Source organism: Botryllus schlosseri, chromosome 4, assembly GCF_051294905.1.
Source record: "Botryllus schlosseri isolate E-star chromosome 4, Bs_hap1, whole genome shotgun sequence".
Classification (NCBI taxonomy): domain Eukaryota; kingdom Metazoa; phylum Chordata; class Ascidiacea; order Stolidobranchia; family Styelidae; genus Botryllus; species Botryllus schlosseri.
In genome coordinates this window covers 6,780,334-6,804,517 of record NC_137239.1, presented here as the reverse complement: position 1 = coordinate 6,804,517, position 24,184 = coordinate 6,780,334, and the positions used below count along the sequence as shown (strand labels likewise).

Here is a 24,184-nt window from a genome sequence, read left to right as displayed (position 1 = left end):
AAACCTTACAGCGTTAGGGGGCGTGGCAGTTTCCAATCATTGTATATATATCATTGTACTAACCCAATAATTTCAAGGTTGAGATAAGGGTAAAAAAAACGGATTTAATAGTTTAACATTCAAATCGAAGTCCCCATCCAAATCCAGAATTAATTTTGCATCACGTCCTAATCTAAGCCAAAATCCGGAAATGGCTGAGATTTGATTACAGGAAATTACATGTCCAAGATACAATCCATCCTGAAATTAATTCCAAATACATATGCGATACAAATGCGGCAAAAATCATCACATCCGGTTCTTTCAAATCAAAATCCATTCTTTTTTCTATAGTATAGGCATAAATACGAACTTTTTGTCTTCGAATATTATTTCGGTGCGATAAAATTCGAGATTTGATCCCATGTATGGAAACTGATTCCTACTCTCAATTTAATATCCGAATCGCATCACGTTCAAGTATTACATTACGGCTATCCGCGACAGTCATCGAACATGTCTACATTCAAGTCGAAATACAAAGATTTTCTTCCGAAACAATACTAGATATAGTCCTTTAGTTTACTGGACCACGACCTGATATATCGATCTCGCCTTCCGACACACCTGTCCTTTTATATTATCTTCTTTTACTTTTCATTCTGTGTGCATGCCTCCTGTGTGCCCTTTTCATTCAGTGTGCGGTCAGGTGGGTGTTCTTGTTGTTGCTTGTGGTAATTATGGTGTTTTTCGGCTACTATAGTCATTCACTCCAGGCGAATTTTCTAAGACACCGCCTACACGCATGAGATGGCGAGGAGGAACCTAGATAACCTCAAACACTTAGGCCATCAGGCGGGTGTCTGACTTCGAAGACTACTCCAAGTCGTTTCGACGCTTTCCTATTTTTCATTGTATCGCTGTCTTGTGGTGAATTGACATGATCAAATTTTTAGCAATAAATTGAAGAAAAACAACAGTACAGTGAGGTTGATGATTGCGGAGCAATATAACTTTCATTAGATATGGCCTGTTGAATTGCGAAAACACGATTAGCGAATGTTCAGACGGTGAGTCGCTATTACTAATTCATTATCCAGTACTGATACCTGTGTGTTAATCAATATTTAAGGGGTCTGATATGATGATTTATCGGGAAACTTGAGCATACCTCTTCGATTTGCAAAGCATAATCCTCTAGTGGTGTTTGTACAATGAGTATCAAAGATATGAGCCGAGAACTTGTCTCTAGGGCTTGGCACAGTGACCCGAGTATTTCGATATATCGTAGGCCCCGGATGGTTTTTCGAGTACTGACATTATACGCTCTTTGCTACTGGAAGTGAATTTTTTAACAATAATGATTTTACCTTTGATTGTATTTTTGACTGTGGCATTATGTAAACCAGGGGTGTCAAACTCAACTTGGATCGCGGCCCGGATTCAAACATTTTGATCACTCGCGGGCAGGACGAGTCAAATGGTGCCAAAATATTACCTCCAAATCCACACCTCAATGTTTTACTGGAATGATGTATCATCAAAGCCATCTACATAATAGTGCTGTACATTCTACTACTGATCATATGCCTCTGCGCTAGCAACGTCGTTATTAGCAATCGACGGAATCAGCAAATTTACGACGATTGACCGATTGAATACATTCGTAAACCACAAAAACAGTGGCTGTATAGTGACAATCTAAGTTGTCATATTTCCATGTTCCCTTTGTTTAAGTGGTGGAGAGGGTGTAAACGCGGGTCTTGGAATAGGATGCCTTCTTTGAAATCACCATTCGAGTTTCTCTGGAGACTGGGGCTGGTGACGGGGGGTCTTTTACGTCAAAGTAAATTTGTTGGAAAATTGCTGGACAGTAGCCTACGAGCATTTTTCTATTTACTCAGAATTGCTTCGAGGGCCGGATATAATCGTCAGCCGGACCGCATGTTTGACAACCCTACTGTAAACCTATGTTATTCGTATCGTAGCATAATATGAAACATGTAGTACAAAGTTACGCGCCTTTAGTGTAAATGACATATGTGTGACGTCGTGATCAATCCACATCATTTTCACTAAGTGCAATGACATATGAGATGTATATAAATATCAAATTATCTTTCATGTGATGTGATACTGAATTACAATCGTACAATTCACATGAAAGGTTCATATTTTAACCTTCCGCATCATTCATACTCTGAGAAAACTCGACTCGCTTTAAGCCTAACACTCGATTCGGTATCAGTCCTACTTGTCACTAAGCGCTTGTTCTCTTAATAGGAAACTAAACGCTAGTTGGCGCTCAGGATCAACAGAACTATCACGTTTCTTCTAACAACTGGTTTGAGTCAATATGATACTAATACCACAGTGTCGTACACTGGTGTGGATACCAGACATGGGGTAATCGCGATTAGTAATCGTAATCGATTACGACGATTACAGCATTTTGAAGTAATCGTAATCGCAATCGATTACATTCGAAAAAAATCCGAAGTAATCGTAATCGTAATCGACTACTTCCCATATCTAATCGATTTGTTTGTGAATGAACGATTACTTTTTGTTTGTACAAGGACTATGACATAAACTGAATATTCGTGAACAAGAATGAGATAATATACCACGTTAGCGTTAGCACAAACGTCTGTTTTAAAACGCCACTGACTCATTATTACGTCAGAAGTATTAGCTCCGCTCGTCAGTGCGTAACAAGTATCCACATATAGTAAACAGACATGCGATGGACATTGTAGTGTGATTGTAAGAACACCTCCCGTGGTGTATATCAGGTTATCAATACACTACAGAAGCCGCTACCTCGCAGCAGGATATTGATCACCACTCTGCCTTTAGTTTCAAATAGTAACTTATGTATTAATGTTTAGTTGTGCTTAGTTAAACGCAGTTTGCCATTGCTGCTTGGCGAGCAGGAGGCCTACGTACGCACGTGCACCTGACGAAGATTCGGAATTTTGTACTCGTCGAATAAGACATTGCAGTTTCCACAACGAAGCATTACAAATAAACAGCTGCTGATATATATCATAACCTAGCCGTGCTTAGCCGTTTCTCGTAACAGCAGCTCGCTGTATATGTATTAAGTTGAAGGCAGAATTTTTATGTTAACCATATCTTATTCTCATATAACTACTTGAAACGGGCGTCAATCGTTATTTCACAGTTCGTTACTTAGCATTTGGACCTGCCGCCATAACCATCCGCTAATATAGCCTGACATGTTAGCGTGGTTTGTAGCTAGAATCAGCAATTCAGCCAAAACAGCAATTCCCCTGTTCAGCCGTTGGTCAACTTTCAAAAGTGAATTTCGTCAATAATATTGGTAATTGCATTATATTACTATTCATTTATAACCTCTCTGAGCCCCGAGTGTCAGATTTACCTGTAAAGCTGGGGCACGTAATTCATATTCATAGCATCTGGTATGTTGTTATAATTACTGTATGTTGTTAATTCGCGACCTCCAGTCCGTTGTATAATCGCAAGATATTGTACTCGCCCAAACGTAGCAGACTAAAAGAATATCTTTTGTGAGACGCACACACAAATTGTCATGGCTTTATTCCTTTGTGGATGCGCCGGGTGACATTTGCATTGTGGGACCAGATTGGAAGGACAGGAGTTATTAGTCCCGCCCACTCAGCGCGGCTATTGACAATAAAATACCCTAAGTTTCGGCCAAGGTATTTCTTTGGTATCACATCCCGTGGAGTTGCGTGTTGGCCGAAACTGCTTATATGTTTTGGTGTGTTGTGGGATCGTGGCGCGGTAATGACCGGCTACGAAATGCCTGTTCCCATAAAATATAGCCTATGTATGTTTTTTCTTGAGGGGAACAGGTATGCATTTCAAACCCGCCAGCTATCTACTGGAGCAGGGGTCACCAACAGCTTTGAAACAAAAAGCTACTTCTTGTGTAATGTGTACTGATTATTGCGACGACCGACGGGTTACCACGTAGCCTACTCCCGTCGTTTATCCATGTTCAGTTGGATTTCTTCACTTAGAGTAAGACAATCAGAGCACTGGGCCGGGTTTCCGCCCCTTACCAAGAAAAAAACGCTCACTCGCAGGGACTCACACCAGCTCCTCCGAGCTCAGTTGCGTTGCTGCAGTGCGCGCAGAAGCGCCGATCTCCGCGTCTAGACTCGGGAATATTAACTATATAGATTCCCGTTGAGCCGCCGCGTGGGCGAAGACACGCAATGCCCCGAGCGACTGCGTTCGTATGTTCCTTGGCGTCGGCCGACCCATGTTCAACTGCTGCTCATATGAAACGAGCTTCAACTATCAAATCTCTCATTTTGATATTTGCTACAGCGCAGTGGTGGCCATACGAACGGGGGGGGGGCTGGGCGAGACTTACCGGGGGCCGCCCAGACCCCTCTTTCGCATCTGTTATTATTATATATCTATCAAGGTTTGACCAGGTGCTGGATTCGGTCATGTCTATTTTTTCATGTGTGCAAAGATAGACGACATTAAAACTAAGTAATTCTACCGCATGCAGAGACGTGATGATTATTGGGATATGGTACGTTTCTAACAAATGCAGAGATTTGATGATGATTGACACATCTGTACGGAATCCTATTCTTGCCTTACACGGATTTCCATGTTTAATCGTTATTATCCCTGAAAAAAGCGCATAATCCAAATAGGGGAGCCCTTCGGCCAGCCCCCCTGGCGGCCGCCCACCTCGCCCACCCCAAAAGCCACCACTACTACAGCGACCGCGGACGACTCATTTGGTCCGCGTTGGTGACCCCTCTACTAGAGATATTTGAATCGCAAAGCTCGAAAAACATTTACAAGAATTAATTAAATTCTCGAAAATGCTCTATAATATATGTTGGTTTACGAAATACTTTTGAGTCCCCTTCGAGCACGCTCCCCACTCTATTAAGGAATTTGGGGCGCGGCAGGTAAAGACCTGGCAATAATGCAAATCGTTGGATGCGATAAATCATGCACTATAAAGTTGTGCAATTGATTTATTATGACGTAATAAGCAAATGACGCAAGATGTATGAAGAAGTTGATATCTCATTAAGCCTTTTCATCGCAATCCTTGTATTGCCTTCCCATATATCATTTAAGATTATAGTCCTAAGCAAAACAAATGTAATCGTGAGTAATCGTGATTACTTTTTCAATGTAATCGTAATCGTAATCGACTACTTCCTGATTTTGCTGTAATCGTAATCGTAATCGTAATCGCGTGATTCCGAAGTAATCGTAATCGCAATCGATTACATTCACAAAGTAATCACCCCATGTCTGGTGGATACACATCGCAACGCCCACTTTTAGCTATGTCGCAACAATTTTCTCAATCTGGCCAAAGAGGCTATGGAAATGGTTCATAACCATTAATAGCCTAGGCATACTTACGATAATCTGCGTCTGCGAGCCGTCACGGAACCCCAAATTTTCGCGAGGTGATAGAAACTAAAATCTACGACACTACAAAAATAGTACATTACGATATATTACCATTCAGAATAATGGCTGGGTTTTAATATGATTATTTTCAAGACTGGTATCAGGAATATGGCTGAAAATCCAGGGATTCCGGAATCTGGATATTCAGGGGGTCCCAAGCTCCCAACCTCAAAGCGGAGTACATCGTAATTTTCTACGGGACAAAGTTGACACCAGGAACGACTGATTTATGACAAGTACAATAGCTCAAGAATATATTATTATACGTTGTAGGAGATATATGACATCGTCGTGGGAGCAATACCGTGTGAATTCTTCTCGTGATAAGTGCAATTGTGAAACACATCAAATACTAAATGTATATACTGTCAATATTTGAGCTCATACATCCGCGTCATCAAGGAAACGTGACTGATGGCGCTAACACACTATCAGAAGCGAGTCGTTTTGATAAAAGTAACAATTGCCATACGCCGAAATTGAATGTGTGCAGATACTTGCTCATGCTTACGCTATAAATACCGCCGTACACATTTTAGAGAGATTAGTAGTGGCCGCATCACATGCATTTCTACATGTTTTGAAATTACGGTCACTTTATTAGGTATGGGTGTGCACTGCCGAATAGTTCGCCATACGCGAGGAGTGACAATTTCATCGGAACGTTCAATTTTGGGGTTGATTCGCCGCTGTTTCAGAAAATACGCGGACGTTTGTTAACCTTTTCCATGTCACTGCGTCCACACACTGCGCAGTTTGGGTGGTGATATGAATTCTAATTAAATCACTCAGACTAACTCAGAACACAAATGGAAATAATTAGTTCATGCTATCGCTGTAGTCTCTTTGAAGAGCTATCACTGTTACGTGGGTGCAATGATACCTCAGATTGTATATCAACCAGCCGTATTATTCATGGTACGAAGTTGATAGATACATATTCCACTTATGTGTATTGGATTTGGAGTCAATGCTCAATCATAAATATACTCTTACAATATGCTCCTTAAAATCTGAATATGGTTTCTTAATATATGTCTGTCAAAGGTTTACCGATCTTTGTTCGTTTTCTTTGTTTACCTATTTGACTAACCACTGGCGACACAGCAGTTCACTTCGCCAAGCGTTCTTTTTTAATATTGCATTGTTAACCATACTCTAATGCAGTGTTTTTCATTTGCATTTGTTTGTATACGCTTCATATTATGGAGTTATGTCTTAATAAATGGCACACGAAAAGTCTCCGAGTTAATCAATTATACTACAACGAATGTAGTCTTGAAAGCAATGTTCAAATTTAGTACAGCCACCGCTCTGTCGTATTGAAGGTCGTCTTCATCAACAACCCACAATGTATATGTGTACCCAGATCTTGTGCAACAAATCTTGGTGTGTCATTCTTAATACATTGCATGGTATTGTCCTCGCCAATTTTGTGATTTAACTAATCCCCGAACAATTTAAACGTGAGATCTTCATGATCGCCTGTCTAGATCTTGTTTATTAGAACGAGTTGAAACAGGCCCGCAGCGTTGGTCTTGATCAAGCCAAAGTCCCAGTTCACATACCTTGGCCATTGTAGAAGAAAGTTTTGAATCTTGACAATGGTCTGATTCAATGTGATTTTATTATCTTGCGCAACAAAGCCATACCCCACCTATTCATATCGTTGGAATGCATACACAGAGGCGCGGCCCGATGTCGTCACATCGCTCAAAGTATTACGCGTACGACAATTCGCCTATTGTCCTTCGTCAAACAGGTTGTAACCCCCAAAGACATATTTTTAGACTGTGATTCCTATACGGCAAACAGAACGATTACGCAAACATCATGACGTCAAATTAATTCGGCGAAACTACGGTCTCATTGAACGTGCAGTCTTCTATAGTTATTAAGTAGGTGTTCTGCCGTTCGCCAATACGAAGGGCTGCATTTGGAACAGCGGTTCCCAATCTTTTAATGGTGCGATGATTTAAAAATGTACCGCGACGCCACTCTCAATTTGGTGTGCTAATTACAAAAAAAGAATGGACTTCACTTTCGCCCAAAGTCATGGCCCACGTGAGGAGCAGTAAAACAATTACCCAATCGACAACGTCCTTTTATCAAGACTATAACATGCTATAAAGGTCTTTTGTAATGGTTTCTATCTACATCCAATCGAAGTTGTTAACTAGTGTTACTTGAAATTCTGCGTCGTACGAAATAAATATAGTACCTGGAGTAGCTAAGGAGTAGGATCAATGAATAATTTCGCCAGTCCTCTACAATACAGCACTCGGCTTTTGCAGCGCCATATATGTTCACCATGTCCCAGTGCGGATGTCTGGCGTGGACTATTCCGCCCCATCCAATAATTATCATTTTAGCAAACCATATATGCAAGCAAATATACGCCATTGCAAAAATATCATGGTCAATATGTCATTTTTGTAGCGTGCGGAACAGACATTGGGCCTAGGCATTATAGATTTGTGTCTTCGGTTCGTATCAAAATAGTTTGGACATCACTTTTATTGGGTAGGCTATATCTTTTGTGACGCTACGCAAGGCATCTAAATAAGAAGCTAGATTGCAGAGCGTAGATGTTGGTTAATTGTCTACTAATATCTCCTTCGCTATGGCGGAAGCGGCCATACCAGCTCCAATCTCGACCACCATCAATAATAATGATGGTTCATATTTGCTCTTTAGATATTTACTTTCATGACCGTCATTCATTTATGGGTTTCTGTATTTTGTGTATTTTCCGGCGTCTCGTATGTATTGGTTCGTTCGTCCTTCATTGCTTTCTATATTGTGCTATATCGCGGTCATATATCCTACGTTCTTACGTGCACACGTGGAAGAAAAATATTGATTAAAATGTTGGACTCAATTCATACCGCAGTATAAGACTGAGAGGTTCTGATTGCGTGTCATGGGTCTATATCCAAACCCCTATATCAGGTACGGTATACACAGTTGCAAATACACACACTTTTCGCTAAGCGTGGGGGATAGACTGATATTGAACAACCAAAGGGGGATTTTATATACACAACCAGTTGTTTGGGGTGATCTCGGCTATCGTGGCTTAGGGCTACACGTTCGTAATAATAACAATAAATGCGAACGTATGTGATCGATTTTTTTTGCCCACGGAACCCTGAACATTTTGGAAAGGTAACCGACCGTTTGCCGAACTTATTGACGAATACAGCGTTATATTACATGACAAATATTATATTGTACATTTGGTTATGATATTAGACCTTTTCTAAAAAGTAAATGATGGCCACGCCGTTCTGTGACATCCTTCCGAATTCCGTATTAAGGTGGTGATCAATCACTTTAACGATCGGGACATGTTGTGGTCTGTGTGAGCCACATATGGTAGTGAACGTAGTATATTTATTTGCAGTAACCATCAATTGGCATAGCTCATACAAAACGCTAATGATATCTCGTTATATTCAAGAACGTGTGCTGAATTAGCTCTGATATAAAGATTTTCACAGCCTCCTCGATATACTGTCAGATGCGATCCTGGCATATATACTTGGTATATGACAGCGCTGAAAACATCAGGGCAATGAAGGGATCATGTTGGCGTACTTCCTTGGGATATAAAATAATTCGGCATCCATCCGTGCCGACTGTATAATCGAATTTTATAGTCTATACATGCAAGCGATCATACCATGCATTGGGATTATGACATCAAAGCAAGCTTAGTTGCATTATGAGATATATATACCCAACACATTAATGATCTATAACTCCACACGAGTATGCATATATCGAATAAAGGATATGCATGTCTAGTAGCCTGAAAAGTTGAACGATAGTTGATATTATAACCCGGCTATTGCAATAGGCAGCAGATAAGGTCGACATGTACAATACATACTAATTCGATGAAATGCATGGTAACGATTCATATGACGTAAGACACCAATGTGCTTACTACAATTTCATTTTAAACAACCTCAAGTGCTTCATTAAATACAGGAGCAAACAACAATTGTTACTGATAAATGTACCGAAGGCAGATTTCCATTGCGCCAGTTGAAAAAAGTCGAAATTAGAAAAAAACAGAGCCAACGTGTCAAACCCAAACTACCGGTGCCAGTCAACATGAAAATGTGCATAACTTCCTACATTTGGCACCCAAATGTGGCAATTGGCAACACTGCATGTGAGGCGATAACATCATAATCGTTGTAGGGGTGAGGTCATCGTGCCTTATTGCATTATAACCACGGTTTCGTACATAAGAATCATTTGTTGTGGCTTTTGTGACGGCCTGATTAAGTGCGATAGTTATATGATAGGGCGCGCGAAATCGGGTGGATTTTTGGAATGAATGAATGCGTTCTCACGGATGCCGGAGAGCACGGGTTCTTAACCCGAACTAGTTTTAACCACGAAAGACCAATGTTACAGTATAACATGAAGCTAACTTGTCCTTATTTATAAGGACTCTTCTTATCTTCGTTGTTCTGTGGTATTCATGGTGTTTTTCGATTGCAATAGTCATTTACACCAGTCCGATGTTATTTCTTTTCATTACATAGCTGCAGACTCGTAGCTTACGATGATCAGGTGGTGCGGAGGCGCCTATAGGTAAACCTCCAAACCTTCGGAATGGATTATGAGAGTTGACCTCGGTCGGACTCGAGCCCGCAACCTATTATGTGTTGCAGCTGTGGATCTTACCACTACACTATCTCCTCACGCCCCTTAGTGGTACGTCCGTGGCGAGATAGCGTAGCGTTATAATCTATAGCAGGGCCGGCCAACCCGTGGCCCGCGAGAAGGTTTTGAGTGGCCCGCGAGGTGATTTCCGAAATTTCAAATGTTATCAAAAATGGAGTGCACAGATTTGAACTTGTGAGGCCAACTAAAAATTTGAAGGCCAACCAAAAATTTGATTAGTCTGGCCGCAACACTTAAGGTGTGATGACTAAAATATCAGTTCCGATGCATTGGCAGATCCATGAGCCAGTCACATATTGGTAGATCTTTGTACACTACAATAAAGCAGAATAATTTGCGATAGATTTATCAAAAGTAAAAATTTTCTACACGCTTCACGCAACATGTTGTCACTCGATTTCTTGCTTTTAATATTGTTGCCCCTTCGTGAAAATAAAATAACGCCTAATTTATCGGATTGAATCTAACTATATTTGCGATTACGAGACAGAGTGTCGTTCAACATATGCTACTTTGCGTTTGCACTCGCAGAAAGAACGTCGACTATAAAACCTAGGCACAAAATGATTGACGCATGTTGGTCGAAACTTTCGATATCGATATGTCCAGACGCCAATAGTCCAGTCCTTGCAAACTGAGCCCAGCGATATACAGCAGGCCCGCAATATAGTCACGGGACAATATTATTGACCTGTGAAATTCCAAAAATTTTCGCGCCTGGCGCGGCTAGTGGCCCGCGCAACAGTTCGTCAATCGAATGTGGCCCTTTGGCTGAAAAGGTTGGCCAGCCCTGATCTCTGGCTACGACACCAATGGGTTGCGAAGCAGAGTTCATTAATAATAAGTTTAACAAATAACAAGTTCCAAATTCACTAGTAAACTACTTTGAATACTGCATGCATTGCAAATACACAACTACGGTACTCGACCTAAGAGCTCTTTTAGCTTATTTATGTCGAATTCCGACGATGCTTTTCCTCCCTTGAAACGTGCTGCAATTGATGTGTGAAATAAATTGCCCTTGCGACTGAAAAGTATGAGTTTCCCGTCATTTAAGGCGAAGTTCCTTGACTTACTTCTCAGTAACTAGCAATCGGATATATCTGCTATTGCATCAATTCAGCAACTGTGTTCTTTTTTTTTTTTTTTTTTTTTTTTTATTTTTCACCGTAACCGTAACCGTAACTAGTAAGCACGAGTGTATGTTTATTGTATATACTTATTTATAGTCGCCAGGGTTCAGGCTTTACATGGAGATCTTAAGGATCATATCGCCGAAACCCGTCTATACCTTTATAGAGACAGTTGCACTTCAATATTATTGTTTATGTGTTTTTGTTTTGAGTGTTTTTTTGCATACTCATTCTGCTTATCCCGGTTGACGAATATATAGATCCCTCCCTCTCCCTCTCTCTCTCTTTCTCTCACTCTCTCTTTCTCACTCTCTTTCTCTTTCTCTTTCTCTCTCTCTCTCTCTCGACCCGAAGGCGATTTGCGCAGCTCTATGTGATAGTTGTCCTACAACGTGTAATCCAATGTTTCCCGACTTTAAGCATTTGTTCATTGTTGTTTGACCGGTAAATAAATAAAATACACAATGAAATACAATACAACACCAGGGTTGTAACTATAAGTCACAAGGCTCCTAGTCACAAGTCAATCCAACTTTTATAATTTGGACTCGAGTCAGGTCGAGTCATTTTGAATTCACTACCGAGTCAAGTCTGAGTCCAAGTCAGCTCGTAGAGGATCGGAATCCGAGTCCAAGTCATTATGTTCAGTTTCCAGTACAATCCGGTTCAATCCCCTTTTTTCATCTCTGCCTGAGTGATATAGAATGTCTCGCATTCATATTATACTAATTTTCCTCGGTCTTAACAGTTTCTGACCCTATACTTTCCAATTATCGGGACTGGTAGACGAAATACCAGTAATGTGGCAACCAATGTTACCTCTAAGCTGCGCACGTGCGCAATTGCGCAGTGCTGACACGGTCTATGCGCACAGAAAATCTAAGCTGCGCACAAGAAATCCCGTGTGGTGACCTTTTTTCAGTCGTTACGCACTGTTGTCCAAGGGTCCGCGCAGTGACTTGGGGAGTGCGCGCAGCCTCGTGAAAAAATATAGGTGACATTGGTGGCAACTTTACTATTATTCGAAATTACAATGAAATATCTGTCTTGGCTGTCCTAGTCACGAGTCGTATGACTTGGTTCAAGTCATTTCAAGTCGAGCCAGTATAAAATTGACTCGAGTCGAGTCGAGTCATATACCCATTTGAAAAAAATGACTCGAGTCATTACAACCCTGTACAACACAATAGAATGCTGCCTGAATCGGAATCCAAGCAACTAAAAATAAAATTACGAATCCTAAAACATCCGTTTGACGCTAACGTTTCCGCTATGATTACATAGGGATATAAGAATCATGCTAAAATTCGACGGTCGAAACAATCGATTAACCATCGAATTATTTGCACATTGATAGCATCTATTGCCAATTCACCGACATAGTAATATTGCCGATCTGAGGCTCGGCTAAACGTTTTACAGGTGTCTTATGCAAGCATGACAATCTGATGTGAATGTTTATCGCTTCATGATCAAAGTGTTCGGTGGAGAATCACACTCTGATCTTCTCTGAAACTCATTTGAATTTTTGCAACGTACGATGTTGATGGTATTTTCGATGATGGTTTGTGTGAGGAATTGACATTATGGTCAGCTCTCAATTATATGATCCTCCGGGGCGATTATTTTGGCGAATATAAAATCTTTAAGACGGTTTGACTGGTATCTTGAAAAATGCTAATAAACTTTTAAGAAGTTACAAAATGCCTACTATTATGAGCTCGCTTACAACAGCTATAGCGCAGAAACGATGTGTAGTTTGTTAGAGCTCTGCGCTTATGACATGGTAAGTTTGATTTGTCCCAGAACCGTCAACGATGAATGAATTAAACTAAGTTCTGATCACGGAGTCACGTACGAAGATACTATTATGAAAGAATTGTATATTTACAAGGCACCCACGATCACTCCATTTCCTGCAAATCGATTGCTGTAATTAAATACAAACTTCAATCCTATTTACAATACACATTCTAATCATTCTGGTTCAAGAAGAATTCAAAGTTACCTGATTGTTTAAAGCGACTGCACCAAGATAGCGTTGGGCTAGATGTTGTTTGTTACCGGGATACGTTAGCAGAACATTGATCGTACTTTATGTCATGGCATAACGGACAGGAAACCGTAGTTTATTGCTGCAAGCAAGCGAGCATTAGACTTCTGTCCGACAAGTAAGTATTCTAAGATGTATGGAGATAAAATATTTTTTGTGTAAGTACGTAACACCGAATAGTTGTACAATTCGCAGCAGTAATACACAATCGAAAGCAACTTCGTACTGTATCCCACGAGAGTGACTACTGCGTTTCTCTCTTCAACGCTCCGACAAACGAAATGAAAGTAAAAATACCTATGCTTAATTTATACCGACATAAGCGGCCCACCGAGCGCACGTCATACCACGCGGTTCCGTATATAATATGTTTAAAACTTGGTGACGACAATACCGAATCGTGACATATTGTAACTACATTTGAACCAGGAACAAGTACGATCAACCCCACATTATCCCCTGATACGTACAGTAAACATAAGATCGGCTGGAAGCACTATACTGGAGGCAAACGGAGATTTATGAGAAGGGAACATTGTTCTACGCAAGGGATATTTGTACAAGCAACGAATTATAATTCTTAGTGTAATGTGCTGTAGAATGACTGGGAGCCTATAGCAAGCGCGATACCATAATACAGTAAATGCACATTGCACACACTCGGATGGTTCAAGACGCGATATTGATTATATACGGCCGGGCGAACTTACTGCAATCCGCAATTTCATTCTAGTTACATGGAAGCTGAACAATGAAATATTAAAACGTCGCGGTCAAAATTACTGTTAGATCACGATCGTGGCATGTTCTTTTAAATTATCAGTTTCTAAGGCACCGAAAGTGTATTCCTCAAGAGCTCTCAGCGTAAGATTCCAGGGCTGGATGAGACAGGGCTTGATGATGTCAATGAGATATCCCATAATCCCACAATGATCCGGCCCTCGAAAAGGTTTATTTGCGATGAGAAGGGCAATTAACATTGAGATTACAGTTTGACATGGTATCATATCCTGGCGAATCACAATAAGTACAATATATTCTAGTTCGATACTCTTGAATACACAAGTAAAGAGAATACAGACAAGTCTTGATATCATGGTGTTAGGTTGAGCTGTCGTCGTAACCAATTCTTCATTGGGGCTATACTTTCGGAATTAGAACTTGGCGTTCAATGTTTGTTTCTCGCTAGCAGACGTCATTCGTAATAAGCGGACAAACATATTGAAAGTCTTGTTACGTTCATTGAACTTTCACGAAATTTCGACTGATAATTGAATCTTCAATAGGTGCTGGTTAAGATAAACGTCGCGGATGGTGATGTAATAAATCAAATCATTCCGTCGTTCTGTAATCATTGTATATAATGAATATAGCGCAAATTTTAATTTTATCTGTGCCGTGAAGTTTTGCCAACGACCAAGCACCTTTGGCATCAATAACTGCAACTATTTTTTTCTTTCGCTTCAATGCAATTTCTGCAATTTCCCCATGAGTCTCTATGAGTTTACTTTACGTAGATTCCAATGGTATTTCTGGTAGTTCCAAATCACTCCCAATACGTCTGTATGCAGTGATATTTCATAAGACACAACTGACATTGTATCCAGAGGTTGCAATTCACTGAAGACCGTATCTGCGTTCAGACCCGTTCGGATAAACCACATGCATTTCTGTTTGTGGAAAACGCTGATGCGACTATGTCGTAATCCATTGTAAACTTGGAAATTTCGGAATATTCCAGTACAGGGAGTGTCAGTATGTTGAATTTTAGATATTGGCACGCTCATGTGTGATCACGAAACATAAATATGGGCTGTGTATTAAATCATTTCGTCATAGATGCGTGTCCAGATGAAATAGTATAGTTGAATCTCCACTTTATTTGTCTTCTCCCTTTGCATTTAGGCCGTTTTGTAGTGATATTTAAGAGACATGTATGTGTAATTGTGTATACGTTAAGGCCGCCGGAAATCAGTACGTTCGATTGTTCAATGTTCATTCGTTGGAATAGATCATTGTGCAAATGTGTGCACAAACCATACCACACTATCTGAATTAGGTATGATCTACGCCGTGTGGTATTACTTCCCTATAGGATCTTAGATTCGGAGGTACTAAATATTAGATAAGCTTTTCAATTACAATACATTGGAGCGTCTAAGAGTATCGTAAATTAGAGGCAGCAAACTTGTATGTCGAATAACAGAATCGATGATAACATATCAATTCTGTACGTGATGGCACAGTTCAAATCGAATACATTTTACATCGAGAAATCAGGACTTACACGAACTACGATAGTATACTGCATATAACAAGAGTGTCCGGTACTTGAAATTGCGCATTTCTTGACGTTACGTGCGGGACATATTACAAAAATATTCCAACTATCTTCAATTGTAGATGGATCATCCAGCATAGCCTTTCTAGAGCATATACAAGCGAAGCTACTAAGAGCCCTTCAAGGGTATCTCCAGTCCCCCTCAAGATCGGAGGGCACTTTCTCGTTGAGGGAACACCAAACGTAGCTCAGTCACAATTTCAATTTGGCTTCGGAAACTCTTCACTTACAGTAATAGAAGAAACCAAGAAATGAGGAAGATAATCTATATATGTCTAAATCAGCAGACAGTGTTTATCAAGATATTGGTCGCTATTGTATGAAACACACTGCAGCGTGATGATTTTTTAGTTATCTCGATGTCAAACATGTCTCGCGTCGGCTGGAAGAATTTATTCGTACTTCCGCTGCGTAATACACATTTGCGATTAAATTTAAACGGTGTGAAACGAAGATGGATTGGTGATGCTCAGTTTTTTGCACGTAGACACTCGACATATTGACAGCGACCACGCGACGTTACATACAGGGCGGAATTATAAATAAGTCTGCATCAATACAGATTGGTAATAATAAGATCCGGAGTAGTGAAATTGAATGGATTACCTTTCATTGATTTATTTTGATTATTAGTTATTGCTATCTTTTCGCTGTCGGGAACTATCTAGTACCGACTACGACACTTACGGTAATCACAATATACACCTTCAACTCTATATAATTGTTATTGATCTTTGTCACACCCTTTCCGCCATATAGTACCCAATCACGGTATCGACTTTTTCTGCTGCATAAATTGATACCGACACCGGCCGGTGGAATGCCCACTTTACGGCAAGCCGGTGTGATATCCTCTTGGGGTGAAGTAAATGATATTTGCGAGTTGAGAAGGCAACTGTCTTTCGGAGCTGAAAAATGCATCTTTTCTGCGACAGCAAAGAGCATAATTCTAATTGTATATCACATTGGACAAAATTTGGTAACTTTTCATTCGTATCTATTACATTCGACTTAATGAAAATGCCGTGGGTTTATTACTACATCACGGATATGTCATTTCCTCTAACCTGCGTAACTTTATACTAAGTCCCGTACGCTACGATATGGCCAATGACGGTTTCCGGGCTCCCGCGGCGGAACATAAGTATCGAAACTACAATTCACGCTGCTGATTTAACTGTTATCGCAAAAAAGCGTATGATTTCAGCACTCAAATCATCGCTTACATTACAATTACTGCACAATTCGGATTTGGGTACTCGAATTATTGTGCCTGTGGCCACCCTACATAATACGCAAAGTGTTGGTGACGTTAATGAAAGTGCGGTCACGCAGCCTTCATACAGCCTCGAATCTTACATATTGATAGAGTGCGGTTCATGGTCGCTCTATAGTGCGCTGTGCAGCGTACAGTGAGCACTTTCATCAGTTTTCGATATTGTGTGTTGTGATCTATGTGGCGGTGCTGTGCCTTTATCGTCGTCACCTTATCAGTGAATACTTGACCGCGACACTCATCGATTACTATCAAGTCTTATGTAGTTTGAGTATGATAGGCGCATCTATGAAGAGTGTGATTAGGATTATTTGCTGTGGATATATGAGCAGACACTTCACCGGGCACATGGTCAAATCACTTTGCGTAAGTTTTGCGTGACAAAAGAGATGTCTGGGCATTGTGGGCAATGATTGCAAAGAAACAATCCCGTTATTCTACGTTCAATGCATCACTGACGTAATGACGTCACATAATTATATGTGTACCTGTACAACTGTACATCAGTGTCGAAAGAGTGCAAATATTGCGCCACTAGGGGGACGAATGAGTTCAGCCTTATATATGCCTTACCTATCTCTCCTATATTTAGAGCTGTTCCACATCAGGTCGAGCCGTACGAGATGAGTATATTTACATTGACGTGCACTTCGGGCGGACAACAGTGAGTAATTTATAAAATGGTTTTGCGATCACATGTAACAATACCATACAAATAATGTGACACGAGGCTAAGGCATTTCTCATTCGTCATTAGCTGCTTTATAAAGTGTATCGGACAATATTTCGGGGTGTTATCGCTAGAATGAGTGACGACGGCTTCATTGTGATCGGCGGTGTGGCCGATTCTTGTCGTTGACTCCTCGGAAGTCGTGAATGGGTCTTTTGTTATTCGAATCGCTCTAAGAAAGCGGGCTTTCAATAGTATTAGTCGAGCACAATTCAGGGGGAATTTGACGTGTTATCTATACGGTATAATGGTAGATTATTTGATAAGAATATCTAGTGAGAATGCTGCCGAGAAATTTTAGTGGATAGATTATGATGAAGGGCTGCATCAGTTGACTAAACGGTTAATTGCAAAGCATGTTGTTATCTCGACATGCATCAGAAGGTATATCTGGTTCTAACGTATTAGAATTTATTAATAATGCGAACATGGTCCCACGTCCAATAATTAGGTACATTTGAAAGTCGTACACTGTACAAATGAAATGAGCCCGCGTGCTCCAACCATCTTCGCGATAGATGGAAAATTTATTTTCAAAACACTACTGTTGTGATGAGTTGGCATGTGGCACCTGGTCTTATAGTCTCAAGGTCTCTGGAAAATAGTCGGCGTAGAATTGAGTTGTCTGGTCTTGAACGAGATGTGTGTTAGGTAAAGCAAATAGGCATACACGGTTAGAGTCGTTAATGTTGGTTAGTACCAACGATTGTTGACTGCTTTGTGTTGGTGCGACTCGACCGAAATTGATACAGGTTTAACCGTCTGGTTTAAGGCGCTTTACAGTCCTCGCAACAGCTAAACCTCTTCGGCCAACCTGCCGCTATAATCCCAGATATAATAAAAGTATGATGAAGCAATCGATTAAGAAGCATGCAGTTTTCTTAAATAGGCCATGTTACAGCAGCGCGTAGTAACAGCAGCCAAACACTCCCGTAGTGTACCAACAAGTGTACCGGCAATCAGCAAAGACGACAGTTTCTATTCCCGCAATAGCGGCTGTTGCTTCTCATTCTTGAACAAATCGAGATAATAACATTGTCTAGTGTAGAATCAATATATAACGACGGTATTAGGGCTATCTAACGACATGTGCGTTTTGAAGTGCCTGTTAATTCGTCTTGGGCTCATGTAAGATATGAGAGTTAAAGGTAGTGAGTAGCTCATTCGTCGAGGCAGTTTCGAATCCAGCATTCGGTGATATGGCGAATAATCTTGTTTAATGGTGTTCATTGACTGACAATATATCGTTCATTTTAAGTTGTTAGTTCCAGCCGCGTCTTACCGCAATTATTTTAGTAATTGTATTATAAGCTAACTCCGTGCAACTCTTGCACCTTATTGCTGAGGGCTGTGCCTCGGATATACGGCTGGACACCTTTTTTTATCGATGGCTGAACCGAAATCGGACTACGTGAAAGGCGACAAGCAACATTATCAAGGAGAAAGCTGCCGCTCTTGTGCCATGGTACGGAGGATTACATCCAGAGACTTGCATTTAGGAAATGGGTTACGATCCCGCACCGCTATGATATTGGTTATATATGGATTTATATTGCTGATTCGAAGTTCCGCAGGATTAGAAGGTAAACGTTAAAACTTGCATTGTCGTTCTCGTGTCGCCAGTTGCGAACTGGCCAGCCGTTGGTAGAATGATACAATCGTTCCGTAGCCTAGGCTTCATATCAACTGTTAGCAACAAATAATGCCTGTGGATAACACGTGTAGTAGTTATTATTACTGTGCCGTCCGTACGATGCGAGCCAGATTGTTGGCCTTAAATTGAGAATTGACCATGGCCACCACACTCCTCCGTGAATTTGTTTTTGCGTATTTATTCACCTCAGTTGACACGTTAGGGTTACTATAGCACACCGGAATATCTATTAGCGGCCTCTGCTGTAGGCGGTCTCTGCAATAGGCTACATGATCAATGGTGATGGCTCTTGGTATTCTTGCGGGTACATGTTGGCGTACAATGTGCTTTATGTACAATATTATGTACAGTACATGGTACACTGTATACTAGTTGTTGTTGTAGTTTACACCTGTCCGATATTCTTCAGTATGATTCCATATCTACCAAATTGTAGGACGACTCACTTCACTTACGCGGATCAGATGTATTAAAGTTGTGTCGTACAGAAGTACATACAAAGTCAAACTAAACCGTGTCATCGTTTTAACAATGAATGTGTAATATGATAATGTAGCAGTGAAATCATGCTACTACCAGGCAATATAGGTCATGCATCGTTGTGTTCTCTAGGCACACTTCTTTGCAGGATATATTCACTTCACTCTGAGATATATGTGCGCTGTGTGGTTTAGTCGTTATTGTAGAGCCAATACAATGGCCCACAGCGCAACATGTGAAACAGTCAGCACGATACAGACATGTGATGTTGTAGCAATTACTAAAAGTTCATACAACTCCAAAACAACGTGAAACAACAGACGCTCTAACAACAGACAACTCGCTCAAAAACTGCTCCACGGATGCGATTAGATTGCTTACCGGTACTACGTAATTCCGAAAACATGGGCGCCGGAATTTGATCTTTCGCTGGTGATTCAATGATTCAATCATACAATGATACTCGGAAAAGGTTTATGGTGATCCGTGATTCCAGGCATAATCAGACCTATGTAAGTTGCATTGGTCGCGTATATATTGGTTTAGGTGACTGTACCTGTAATCAATAAACAATTGTATCTATTTTATGGCTTACAGGCCGTTAACAATTATAAGAAAAGAATTATTTTTGGCCACAATCACCTAATACGGATCGCTAACGATGTATATTGTACCCGGTACTAGTAATCGGGCGACTGTAAAATCTGTCGGACCCGTGGAACGCGACTAAAATACAAATACAATTGGGCTGTGAACTTGATCTGTCATCGTTCGTGACATGTTCTATTCAGAAAATATGGACAGTATTTCGCGCGACGCCACACTCCATCGGAATCATTCAGATCAGACTACGATATCATTGCTCCAATTAATGGAAGAGGGTAAGATCCCATTATCGATTCCATTATCATCATGAATTCTACCAGTCACGAGATTACATCTTCGCCTATGGCAGTTTGTATATCAGCTCGGACAGCTCAGTCTCATAATATATTGTTTATAGACAGTACGACATCGTATTCTAATAACTATTTTGAATGCATTTATAAAACATACGCTTTTAATCATTCCAGTAGTTATTTCGTTGTGAGTAGGACATTTTATCCGTAATTGGAAGATAATAACTGATCGCAACGTCAATGCATGCAGACCAAATAGCAGAAAGCCCTTACGCCATGACCGTCTGTGATATTCTCATTCTGTTGTACAACTTGTTGGCGACTAATGTTGTCGTAATTCTATATTGTCATACACTAGCACCACAGTAGTGGCTAAGGCTATTGTTTATTTTTACATTCGGGACGATTTTGAATTCAGTCTAACCGGCAATGAGACAAGAAACAAACAAACATCCTACAATAGTTCATAGAAAATTTTGAACAAAAGGATTGTGTTACGCTAATTTTGACCATGGAGTAGAGTCCAAATCAGGAAAACGGGAACAGAATTTGATTTCACGCTTATTCTAGTGTGAAAAAGCGATTCAAATACACTGGCTCTCTTGGATCCCATGAGGTCGAGTGGGTTCGCATTTTGTCTGCGGGGCCCCAAAGCAACCGCGAAACGGCGATACACATACAGACAGAATACACTGCACCCCTGGAATACATCGGTATATCACCATAAGGGTTAGTGTATTCGACTGGTTTACAACCATTGCAGTGAGTGTAAAAGCGAAATGTAGAATCAAAAATCACAGATGGTTTAATTCACAGCCTACGACGTGGTGCGAATGTATTAAATACACCTAATTTCCACCCACGTATATACAGTGCACTCTAAACCAAAATCAGATACCTGATCGTACTCTCACACCCGTCCAGTGACTGAAAATGACTCAAATCTACCTTATAGTAGGTTAGCCTATATTTTGTGTACTACCTAATTTCGTTACCCCGCCTGGGATATATCCTCCTAACGATTGGTGTATTAGATTTATTTCCATCCATTGGAATGACTAGAAAGCATAATTAGGTGCCTAAAACAGAAAGAGCCGTTCACCCAGGGGTATAACCAAGTCTCAAGGATTCGATTCATAAGTACATATCACTTTTATGGTTTTGACTGGAGTCAAGTCGAGTGATTTTAAACCACCACCGAGTCAAGTCCGAGTCCAAGTCGGGCAACAGAGGGCCGTGTCTGAGTCAAAGTGTTGAGACTGGAGTACGAGTCCAAGTCATTATGTTCGCTGTTCAGTTTCGGGTTCAGGTCGTCTATTCAACCCACTTTTTCAACTCCGTTTGGTAGATATCGAATGCCTCACATTCACAATATGCTACTTTCTTAAGTCCTAAGTTTCTGGCCCTATAACCAAGTACGATATACTAATTATGTGGTAACTTTGCTATTCTTCGCAGTCACAATGAAATGCCTGTGATGGCCGTCTAAGTCTCGAGTCATATAACTTGGTCGCTTACTAGCCGAGTCTATACGCAAATTGATCTCAAGCCGGGTAGAGTCGTCTTCCATATCGTCTGCCCGTGCATTGTAGACAAGGTATTGGTGCCTCTTATAAGCAGTATTATAAGTATTGAAGCAGCGATACGCCAGTTCAGCCTTCCTTTAATGTCAAAATCGCATACTCACCATGCAGATACGACACAGAGCGCCTCCAACGAATCGCAGGAAACCACGATATCATGGTTGCAATTCATGGAAAACGACGCTAATCAATGGTCAGATGATAGTCACTTATCCAATCCTGAACACATCAGGTTAAGAAGAAATGTAGACAGTGAAGGCAGCGGTTCTGGCATCGGTGATTTCACCACAGAGCCCATGACGACCGCTGTTGATGATACTACAACAGCAGTAGACACGACTACAGTCGAAGACGGAACTACGCCTGAAACCGGTTCCGGAATAGACGACACAACTTCGTACACCACTGATACTCCGACAACGGTGCCAACGGACACTACCGGTACTGATGCACCAGATACTACCGAGACTACAGAAGCTGTGGACACTACCGATACAGTCACAAGCAACCCTACGACTTCACAAACTGACACTGAGACCACATCCCTCTTTACGGCTACAACTGATGACTTCACATCTTCTGGATTCGAGGAAACAACGTTTTTTACCACCGATAATCCTACTGCGACATCCACATTTGTAGATACTAGCGTGACCTCGGAAATCACGGTGACTACAGAAGTTATAAACACCACCCTTACTGCTACAAGCAATACTGCGACTTCTGAAACTATTGCTATAACGCAGACTACCGTATTTGAAACGGAGACCACGTCTCTGGTTACGGACACAACTGATTTGGCCACGGCAACCGGATCCGGATCTGAAGATACGACTTTTTTCACTACCGAAAATCCGGTCTCCGACGAAACCAATATGACGACGACTGTCGCGTTAGCGAACGACACGACTGTGACGTCACAGTCCACGGCAACCACTCAATCGGATAGCGGCACTAACGCGACAACGCAGGCTACCACAGGTGAGGTCCTGACTATATGCGGCCAGTAACGGGATTTTTATGCTATTTAGGTGTACACGACGGACTTGTACAAACTATCAATATGGTTAATTGACAGTCAACTATCCACTGTTTTTGAGTAATGTAGTTCTAATTTTACTTAACGTTGCGGACTTCGAAATGTGAGTAGTTCTAGTTCTAGTTGCGCAATTCGAAAATCCAACATTTTGTACAAGTCTGCTATTCAAGAAGATTTTGCCTGCCTTTGCACTACATACCCATGTGGTTATGATTTTAGCCTACTTCTTCACAATTTTAAGTTTTTTAGGCGATGTTATGGTTAGAATACGGACATTTTTACTTACTCGGAAACCGTTACGCCTATGCTTGTAATTACGTAGAAATTTGTGACAATACTTCTACTTACACTTGAGAACCAATAATGACTACTTTCTCCCCTCTGGTCTTGACTACCAAGGTACTTTCACATCAGCAACGTCGAATAGTATAGGCCGGGCATGAGTGGTTGGTTAGGTGTATGTCAGTCTGTCACTGAGCAACTGCGGAGGGTATTTACGCTTACAATGATAGCCGATTGTAATGAATAGCTTATTTCCTTTGAATTTCCCTTGTTCAATTGAATGAGTCTCATGTACTACGTAATCGACTGTCATTACTGGTCTTTGATATTCGGTACCATGGTTGCATAACAAAGGCTGTAGTAGTGTACTGTACACAAACCAACCCTGATATATTTATACATGTGTGTTATTATTATCAATATGCGATGCTTATTGCTTAGAATAGATTTCTGCGTGACTGCTGGAGCGTGAACTTGCTATCGAAATTTCAATAAATTGCAGCTCCGATACGGTGGCGTTCTGAAGAAAACGGCTGCGGCCAAAATTTTTATTTCGTTTTGC

At 40.9% G+C, this 24,184-nt stretch overlaps 1 protein-coding gene and 1 long non-coding RNA gene across 2 annotated transcripts in view; one reads left to right on the top strand and one right to left on the bottom strand.

Annotated features, from left to right (window-relative positions):
- The window catches only part of LOC145436951 (uncharacterized), a 300,821-nt gene that overhangs the window by 144,753 nt on the left and 131,884 nt on the right, over window positions 1-24,184 (bottom strand). The window lies entirely within an intron of this gene.
- LOC145436945 (uncharacterized) lies at window positions 17,961-23,331 on the top strand. The gene is made up of 3 exons (XM_080314136.1): window positions 17,961-19,268; window positions 20,611-20,700; window positions 22,413-23,331. The coding sequence occupies exons 1-3, from the start codon at window positions 19,073-19,075 to the stop codon at window positions 23,309-23,311; spliced, it is 1,185 nt and encodes a 394-aa protein (XP_080170262.1). The 5' UTR covers window positions 17,961-19,072; the 3' UTR covers window positions 23,312-23,331.